Source organism: Sinocyclocheilus anshuiensis, unplaced genomic scaffold, assembly GCF_001515605.1.
Source record: "Sinocyclocheilus anshuiensis isolate Anshui unplaced genomic scaffold, SAMN03320099.WGS_v1.1 scaffold1162, whole genome shotgun sequence".
Lineage (NCBI taxonomy): Eukaryota > Metazoa > Chordata > Actinopteri > Cypriniformes > Cyprinidae > Sinocyclocheilus > Sinocyclocheilus anshuiensis.
In genome coordinates this window covers 2,105,449-2,115,379 of record NW_015540875.1, presented here as the reverse complement: position 1 = coordinate 2,115,379, position 9,931 = coordinate 2,105,449, and the positions used below count along the sequence as shown (strand labels likewise).

Sequence of the window (9,931 nt, the reverse complement as noted above, 5' to 3'; positions counted from 1 at the left end):
CAAAATACATATGTGCATACATATTGATAAAATATATAATTTTTGCTAATATAATACAATTGATATATTTAACTTAGTTTGCACAAATTAATATTTGATATAATTAATATTTGATTTTTTAAAAATATTTATACATATATAGTTATATAATATATATAATTAATATTTGAGAAAATAAAACATTAACATTTTTTATTTTTGCTAAAATTGATATACTTCATAGTCATAGAAAATAGAAAATAAATGTGTCGGTTTTGCTGAAATAATATTACATTAATATTTAGCTGAAATAATATTCAAGCAAAGCAAAATATTAATATTTAACCAAATAAAAAAGAAAATATAACATTAAATGTGTAATGTTAAAGCAAATTAAATGCATAAATTAATTTCATTACCTAATTAAATTATTTTTGCTAAATATTTAGAAAAAAATATGTCAGCAAATAAAATATTATATATTTGCATATATCTTAATAAAATCTCACGTTATTTTCACTAATTTCATCATTATATTTATCCTAATATTTTGCAAACATTATTAATATCTTAGACAATACAAAAATAAAATATTATTTCTATCATCAAAATATCATTTTTGTTGATTTATTATAAATTATTTACAATTAAAAATTTATTAATTAAAAGTTAATATTAATTCATATTTAATATTCAATTAATATTTTGCTAAAAGAACATTTAAGCAAAGCAAAATATGAATATCTAAGCAAATAAAATAGACTATAACATTGAACGTGTAATGTAATGAGAACATCTCAAAACAAACTCAGTGCTAATTGTTTCATTCATTTTGGATACTTTACTGTTTACATTTCAGTTTCAACTTGTAAATGAGTTAAGAATCTATTAAATATTTCTGTTTATAAGCTATCAAAACAGTAAAAGATCATATTAAACTATACGTGCATTGCCTAATTAATATTCATGAGCTATACTATCAAAACTGCATGACATCACAACTGCCCCATCAATCTCTTCAAACTAAACTGCATCCATGTGTGCCGTGTGGACAGCCTGTCTACCTGTAATCGGTGCCAATACGTTTGCCGTTCTCTGGTTCCCCGGGGTCCGGGCAGAAGTTGGAGACCTGCTTGACCATCCCTTCATTCACTGTGGGAGAAGAAACAGCATATGGAGACATCAGCCTTCATCACCTGTGATCACGCTCTGCATAACACAGCCTCGGTTATCACACATCAACTTTCATCCTCAATCAAAAGAGAAGTTGGCGCAATATCTCGTCCATAAATAGGTGTTAGCTTGCTATAATTACCGCAGGAGGCGACGTTATGCGGATAATTTAAGGGAAGCGTTTAGAAAGGGGTGTTTGGCAGCAGACCGGGGTCCTGAATAAGACCCGATAATTCAATCGTAACTCATATTTCCGAATGTGTGATGCAGACACTGTGAAATAGAGGCTCATAAAAATTCTATCCAGTTGTAATTAAGTGTTTGGAGTGCTACATTGTCGAGGGTGAAATGAATCATTCGGCGTTTCATTACGACGCCGGTGCACGTGGAGCCATAAAAAAAAGGACTTGTTCACTTTCGCAGCGTGCACAAATAATTTCCATAGATAGCAATCGGGCATTGTGTGGCTCGGGTCTGTATCCAGGTTAGGCCGGTTGTTTGGATGGCCAGTAATTAAACTCAGTTGGAGTGAAATCCAACCACCTGTGTGCTCTCTGAAGCTGCTTGCTTCACAGATTTTACATTCTCTTCCGAGGAGCTTCTGTGGGTGAGGGACCTGAAAGTCAAGCTAAGCTCAATTAATCAAAATGCAGATTTCTGTTTCGTTGGATGCTCTAATTTCCTTTGATCCATTTGCTAAATGGCAAGCAAGAGGATTACAAATATGTAGCATTGTTCGTGCTTTATGAATCGTGGGCTTTGAAGGTGTAGATGCGAAATCACCGGCGGAATAACATCTACGGAATATTAAACAATTAACGGGGATGCACATCTGAAAGAAATTAAGCAGCGAAGAGCTTTTTATGACATTAGAGCAACAGTCATAATTACGCATGACATGCAGCAGCACTGGAGAGCAGATCTTAAAGCTGCTTGGTTTCTACTTGAACAAGCCTACATAATGAGATACACAGCAGAAAATTGGTAAAAAAAAGCTATATTTGGGGGGTGGGTTTGGTACTAGAACCATGGTATACCATGAGAAAGCCAAATAAACATTGGTTGTTTATGGTTGTTAAGGTATATTCTCACAAAAAATTGTTGCAATTCATCACATTAACAGGGTTAATTCACCCAAATATGAAAATACTGTCATCATTTGCTAGTAAATTGCCAAACAGTTGCCGGTAGCCATTGACTTCCATAGTATAGGGAAAAAATACTATAGAAGTCAATGGCTACCAGCAACTGTTTGATTACCAACATTCTTCAAAATATTTTTTTTTCTGCTCAACATAAGAAAAAAATATCATATTTTGGAACAACTTGAGGGTGAATAAGTAAAGACAGAATTTTCATTTTTGGGTGAACTACCCCTCCAAAAAATCCCTCACAAAATTTGTTTGATATGCATGTGTTCATCCAATCTGGATTTAGATTCTCATACTGTATAAAACAAGATTTCAGTCATACTAACCATTACTATAATTGTTATTTGAAGTACCATATAAGCATCTGAGACCAGACATAACATTAGGAGTGTGCGATATACCGGTAGACATGATAAACTGGATTATTATCTATATCGCAGTTATGCCCCTATGACATTTCCATGTTGCGCCGACAAAAAAGCTGTTTTTTTAAGCACTATGGTTTAAAAACAAGTTAAAAATGTAACTGTTCAAGCAAAATAAGCAACGAAAATTTTGCTGTGTGCCAGTGTGCGCTTAAACTGTCTCTAAAACATGTAGACACATAAAGCCACTTTCAATATTATAATACATAGCATGAGGACTGAACTGAGTTCTTTTGGCGTCTTATTGGGCTCAAATAGTCAAACACACACTTCTGTGCCAAAATGCCCATATTTGTAAGTATCCTCATAAACACAGTCACTTATGTCTTAAGTGAAAGTAAATATTTGAGAAAGAAAACACGTGTGTCTGTATAGTAGATTAGTGCATTCAGTCGTAAAGTGACAGCAGCTTAAACCTGGTGCTGTCTTTGTCAATAATGTTCATTTAACAACAAATGAGAGAAAATCTCTCGTTGCTATTGACTGAATCACTTTTGTAACTTTAATAGTAATACATCTTTATTTAATTTACACAGTGAGAACTATGCAGTGTTTTTAGTATTTCTTGTTTCTAGTGCTTGAAGTTTTTCCACATAGGTCTGTTACATTTGTGTCTGTTCTATTAGAGTTTTTTGTCCTATTGCTTGTATTTTAATTTGTTTGTTCTTATTTTATCACTGACTGTTTTAAGTTTGAGAGGTTTTTTTATGCTGGTATTAGTTTTTCTGATACTAAGAGTATTTGAAATTTCATAATACATCAAAACTTTATTTTAAGCAAAAATATCTAGTATATAGTGATATATACTGTTATTGTGAAATAAACTGACTCATATCATGATATAAGATCTTATCACCCACCCCTACATAATAGCACTGTTCATTTGTAAAAATGCATTCAGAAAAACATTTTTCAGTGGCTGTGTGTATTTCATTTTACAAAGAGAAAGAAACACACTTACTTATTGAAAATTTACTTGTGTTGTCTTTTCCAGGTAATAATTTCACTCCCCTTGATTTAAAATCTCCCGATCGTTTCACTGCTCAGAAAAAGAAAACAAACAAAATTAGGCACATTTTCATTCTGTGTAGGTGAGCTTTAAAAAGCCTGCTGCAAAATTCTGTGAGCGACAGTTTATCTAATAAAGTAACTTAATTAAAAAACTCATTATCAAATGTGACAAAATGGTTCCGTTGAGTCATGTACTATGTGTGAAAATACAATTCTCTTATTTTTTGTTTACTCTCATGCTTTGCTCCTATTCTAGTTCTGGAATTCATCTCTTAGATTTGCTTCCAATCAAATTAATTGAAAATAACTTGTGGATCATGCTTTGATTCAACTTTTGACAGCTCATCTTCCATTCCTCATTATAAGATATCAAGTAATTTATTGTAATTATCAGCTGATTAAGATTAACAAGGTGATTAAAGATTTTTCAGATATTGCAGCCTGCATGTAATTACTTAGAGCAACAGGGTGAATCCCATAGGTCATACTATTGCCCAAAATCTAAAGAACAAAAATTAAATTAAGAATTCTAGTGCAGTTTAAGTAGGTGGAAAGACTATTTAGAGGGAATACATTATCAAAACCAAAGTCAAGAACATTGAATATACAGTATATAAGGGATGCACCGATACGACTTTTTTTCAGAACAAGTCCGATACCGATGCTTTCATTTTTGTTACTCGCCGATGCCGATACCGATACCTGTATTTTGACAGCATTTGTAATAAAAAAAAAATATAGGGTACAGAAACAAAATAATAGTAATAATAATAATAATATATGTTAGATGGCTTCATTTAGCAAACACATATTTTTCTTTCAGTTTTTTCCACACTTAATTTACCATTAGAATGTATTGTAAAAGCTTTTGTTACTTTCACTGTTCATTTTAATGGCACGTTAGAGCTGCTCCATTGCAGCAGCTCAATACTGTAATCGCACGACGTTTTCCTAAAATAATGCAGGGAACCACTCGTTATACATTATACAAGTACGCGTGTACTATTTTGGTGATGTAATTTGTGTCACGCGCACTGTACTCGGACCCTCGCGTATGAGTAAAAAACAAAATATACTTTTGCCTTTAAAGCAATCTAATCATGCGCAGCGCGCACACGTTTGTATCGATGCACAATGAGAGAGACACTTATAGCCTAGCGCATTTCACTAGTTTCACTTTTGCTAAAAAGTTGTGTATGCTTGACGTTTAAAATAAATGTTGTTTATAGTGAATGCATATATATATATATATATATATATATATATATATATATATACACATATAATGACCTGGACATGTTTTTGTTAGATTTGCCTTAAGCAATTACCAGAAACATAAGAAATATTACCAGAAACGTAAAAATATTTAAAAGAGAATATTTCAAATATACCTTGATATTGAGCACTGAATCCTTTATGCCGATGGCTGTTGTCTGTGACGAAATGAAGTCGTAGCCAGTTCTTGTTGCTGACTATAGGCACAGGAATATTAATTCCTGATAACCTGTGAAGAAGATGCAGAAACATCAAACAGTTTGCTTTCAACTATCTTTTTATATCAAATCAGTTCTCTTGCAACACCCTTGTGCAGCTCTTTACAATCAATACCGCCCCTACTTGGACTGGGAAAGACAAAAATCTACAAAATGGTTCGCTAAGCTTGTGCTTTAATAACATATAAAGTATCATATTATCAGTAAAATGACACAAATTGCATCATACACTACAATTCAATTTAAAAACAGTATTAGCAAAGTGTCACTTTCAGGCATGTAAATTATATTGAGCACTTTTATTCATTCTGCTCAACAGAATCGTAAGCTGCCTTCAAGGAAAATGATAAATGGCTCAAATTTCAATACTACCTAAACATTTCTCATCAAATTCACCCAAAATCAAATGATCTGAGCTGCTATCCGCGTTCATTTTATAGCACTTTACTCTTACTGAATGTCAATGATTCTATTTCTACTAAGTAAATTCAAGAGAAATATTGAAGTTTAAGTTGTTACTTGCAAAATATAACTGACAAGAAGAATGCTGAGCTATGAAGGATTTTTTTTCTGGGCAAAATAATACTGACGGCTGCTAAACCCATGCTGAGAGGAAGTGATTAGAACAGAAAAAAAAAATCAAAAAACAAATAGAGCATAAATAAATAGAATGTTTTGTACTGTAAGTGCTGCCCTCTTATGCAACAACTCTCTAAATGGGTACTGCAGTAAGCAGGTTTCTCCTACACACTCAAAAGCATCTCTGGATACAAAAGTTGACTTGAATTCCCTCAAGTATTGATTTACTGTCAGTGCAATATACTAACAAACTAGAGATGAGATGAAAAATTAAATAAATGATTTACAAATAACCTGCCTGATTTATCTCAACTGGTCTGTGTAGCACCCACCAATGGAAAAAGGTTAGAGAAAAACGTATTGTGCCATGGTACAACAGTAATACCCATTCTCTCAAGAAATAAACTTTTAGTCTTGAGCGCAAATGGAGAAAAACTAACTTGGAAGTTTTTAGAATTGCGTGGAAAAACAATATGTCCAGCTATAGACAGGCTCTAAAAGTTGCCGGGACCGAGCATATCCACAAACTCATAGAAAATAACCAAAACAATCCAAGGTTTTTATTTAGCACAGTGGCTAGATTAACAAATAACCAGACGCCACCCGATCTAAATATTCCCTCACAGTTTAATAGTAATGACTTCTTCACTGATAAAATAGATAACATCCACTGATAAGCTACTACTAAATATTGTAGAAACTTAATTTTCTGTAAAGTTGCTTTGCAATGATTTGTATCGTGAAAAGCGCTATACAAATAAACTTGAATTGAACTGAATTTATATATAATTACTTATTTTTATTTAATATAAATCCTTTATCAAAATATTATAAACAAACATTATTTTGCATGTCATTAGCAATGGCAAGGTCATGGATTCAATTCAGGGAATGCATTAACTGATAAACTTTATACTTTGATTGCAATGTAAGCCGCTTTGGATAAAAGGATCTGCCAAATGCATAAATGTATTTTTTATGATATTATTATAAGGTACAGTGGCCCTATCTGAAGCAGCCTAAATGAAGTATTGGAAGCTTCATATGCCATAAAATTTGACCTTTATAAACGACTGTGCTGTTTACTGAGATGCAAATGACGTAAAAACAGCCGTCAGCTGTTTGCCACTAACATTAGGTCTATTGTTTCTTCCCATCTGCCAACATCTCAAGGACTCGACCATAACTTTAAACTTCATAACAGTCAATCGGCTGTGACAGTGAAAGTCTATAGTAAAACAGGGCAAAAGTATTTCAAGGCTAAACCATTTCAGCCGTCACAGACTTTCCAGAATGACTGCAATGAACTCGAACCCACTCGGCCTCGCTGTCTGTCAATCATAGCCGGCGCTGCAATTATTCAAGTGAGATCCGACAGTGGAATCGCTTTTTGAAAAAAAAACACAGTTCATACCGGAGTCTCAAACACTTGTCAGTTCTGTAATGTTGAAAAGGGCAAACGAGAGATTTTTTGTACATTTGTAAAACGTCAAGACATCAACCCACGTTAAAGCCTGGATCCAACCCACAATCTGACCTGAAAGATGCCAGATTGACTTTGAGTTCCCTACACACCAGCGACATTAACCAATGACCCCACGTCATCTGCTGGTTTCACAAACACAACACTAAAACTCACTGCCATGATGCTAGGGGCTGTAGCTTGTTGCTTTTATGTTGCTATGTGGTTGCTAAAGTGTTCTGGACGGTTGTTAGGTCGTTAATTACTAGCCCAATTCTTAAAAGCCTACCCCCAAAATCAGCATTACAGTGGAACAAATTTTTATTTGTTTCATTTTGTTTGGCTTTTATTTTGAATGTTTCTTTATGAAGTTTGATATGCTGAATCACATTACTTTTTGTGTATCATTAACAGCACTCATGAAAACTTAAATCACTCCGAAACACTGTCCATCAGTGACACCAGCAGGTAAAGTTACATGCAGCAGGAGTCTGCATCTTTCACGCCTCCCCTGAGCCCACTGAATTTTAACAGACCCCCTATAGCGTGCCGTGAGTTTGGAGGGGGGTAATTAAGAATGAATGGTGGAAATTGCCTATATTGTAATATGATTGGATATGAGTGGTTATGATCAACTCTGATTGGTTCATGTGATAAATCCCACCTCGTGTTTGTGCACGTTCTGCGCACGCGAATCTGTCTGAATGAACAATATAATGGCGTTAATGTAAACAATTCACACACTTAGATAAAACCACTTTATGTCAAAATAACACATGAAATGGCATGAAAACATGATCAGTGGGAGTTTTTAGTGAGTAATCAGCTGTGACCATTAAAAAGAATAGCTGAACATAAGTTCACAAATAAAATATATTGTTAAAATTGTTACTGCCTTGAGTTATTATTTTGGAATAAATGAATAATTAGGAATGTTACAGAAACTTCTAGAATGTTCCGATCCTTGCAAAAGCAAAAACGCACAAAATTAGTACAAAAACTTATCTGTACTAAGCCAATGTTTCATAATTAATGATAGACATACTAAAATTCACCAGACATTAATATTTACCAAAATATTGATGCTCCATGAAAATAAAAAGTTAAATAATAACAAACACCACAGAATTGCAGAAGAACCAAAAGTGAAATACATTTTTGTCACATCGTGTTTTCATTAACAAAATACTAAGATGAAAACTTAATGAAAATATTTTTGATAAACATAACATAACATAAAATAAATATTATTTATTTAGTGTTTTTATGTCCAGTCTGTCTATCTGTCTTCCTATCGTTCTTTATATCTATTGTTCTATTTATCTAGCAATGTATCTATCTGTCATTCATTCTATCTATCATTTGTTCTATCTATTGTTCTTTCTTTCTTTGTCTTATTCTGTTTTCATTCTTTCTATCGCTCTCTCATTTCATTGTCTGGCTGCAATCAGACTCCATTGAGTAATAGTGAAGAAGGTGTGAGTCATATCTAGTGACCAGTATATCAGAGAGTCTTGGTGGTGGGCTCTTTTGACCACTAAATAATCACGCAAATACCCTAGCAACCACATAGATGATGCCATTGAGGCCTTCTCAACCACCCACAACAACCTAGCATTGAAAACGTATAAATCCAGTTTGTTAGTCTCGCTATATCTTCACCTCTTTATTCTCTCTCTCCAGGCAGGCAGGCAGGAGTAAGAGAGAGGAGGTGTATCCATTTCCTGCATTCCATTGGTGTTTTGATTTATTTGTGTCTTTTCAATTACTATCTATTTTTGTGCTAGTGTTTGTGCAGCGGGTCAGCAGACAATAGGACAGATGCAGTTAATGCTGTAGTTAGAGCTGGACCTGTAGTCAAACGCACTCATGCTTTATTAATACAGAAATTGACATTATGTTCTCCATAATAATAATGTTATCTGGCCTTTGCCGGCAGTTACAATGTTATTGGTCCTAATTCTCAGGCGCTTGTACAACTCACCTTTAGGGCAGAAATTTTGCAATATACATCTGTTATTTCAGACCACACAAGCCAAATATCTTATCTCGGGGAGTACATGCTCTGAAGCACCTGTCCCAATATGCATTCAGCATTGTTGGCAGTGCAAAGTCAAGCATCTCGATTAATATCAATCAGACTTAGAGTTAGGGATTTAAACAAACTCCTACCCATAAATATATGACACTTTGGCATATAACTTGTCCTGTACTGTGTGTGCTACAGACATGAATTACACATCAGTGTGTGCTAGTACAGACAGACAGACAGACAGATTGTACAGACAGACAGACAGAACAACAGAAAGAGACAGACAGACAGAACGATAGATAGAATGATAGACAGATAGAACAATAGATAGAATGATAGAACGATAGCTAGACAGACAAATATGGTAAATGGAGCAAAAGAAAGAAAGAAAAAAAGATAGATAGATAGATAGATAGATAGATAGATAGATAGATAGATAGAGACAGACAGAGAACGATAGATAGATAGAGACAGACAAGAGAACGATAGATAGAACAATAGAACAAAAGATAGAACGATAGATAGAACAATAGAGCGATCGATAGGATGATATATAGAATGATAGATAGATAGATAGATAGATAGATAGATAGATAGATAGATAGATAGAGATAGATAGATAGATA

General features: G+C 33.8%; 1 protein-coding gene across 1 annotated transcript in view; it reads right to left on the bottom strand.

Annotated features, from left to right (window-relative positions):
- The window catches only part of LOC107688260 (CUB and sushi domain-containing protein 3-like), a 311,798-nt gene that overhangs the window by 201,663 nt on the left and 100,204 nt on the right, over positions 1 to 9,931 (bottom strand). The window contains exons 9-11 of the mRNA XM_016485884.1: positions 5,131 to 5,243; positions 3,690 to 3,767; positions 1,044 to 1,131 (exon numbers count right to left, since the gene is read on the bottom strand). Coding sequence (XP_016341370.1) covers positions 1,044 to 1,131; positions 3,690 to 3,767; positions 5,131 to 5,243 — 279 coding nt within the window. The remainder of the gene's footprint in view (positions 1 to 1,043; positions 1,132 to 3,689; positions 3,768 to 5,130; positions 5,244 to 9,931) is intronic.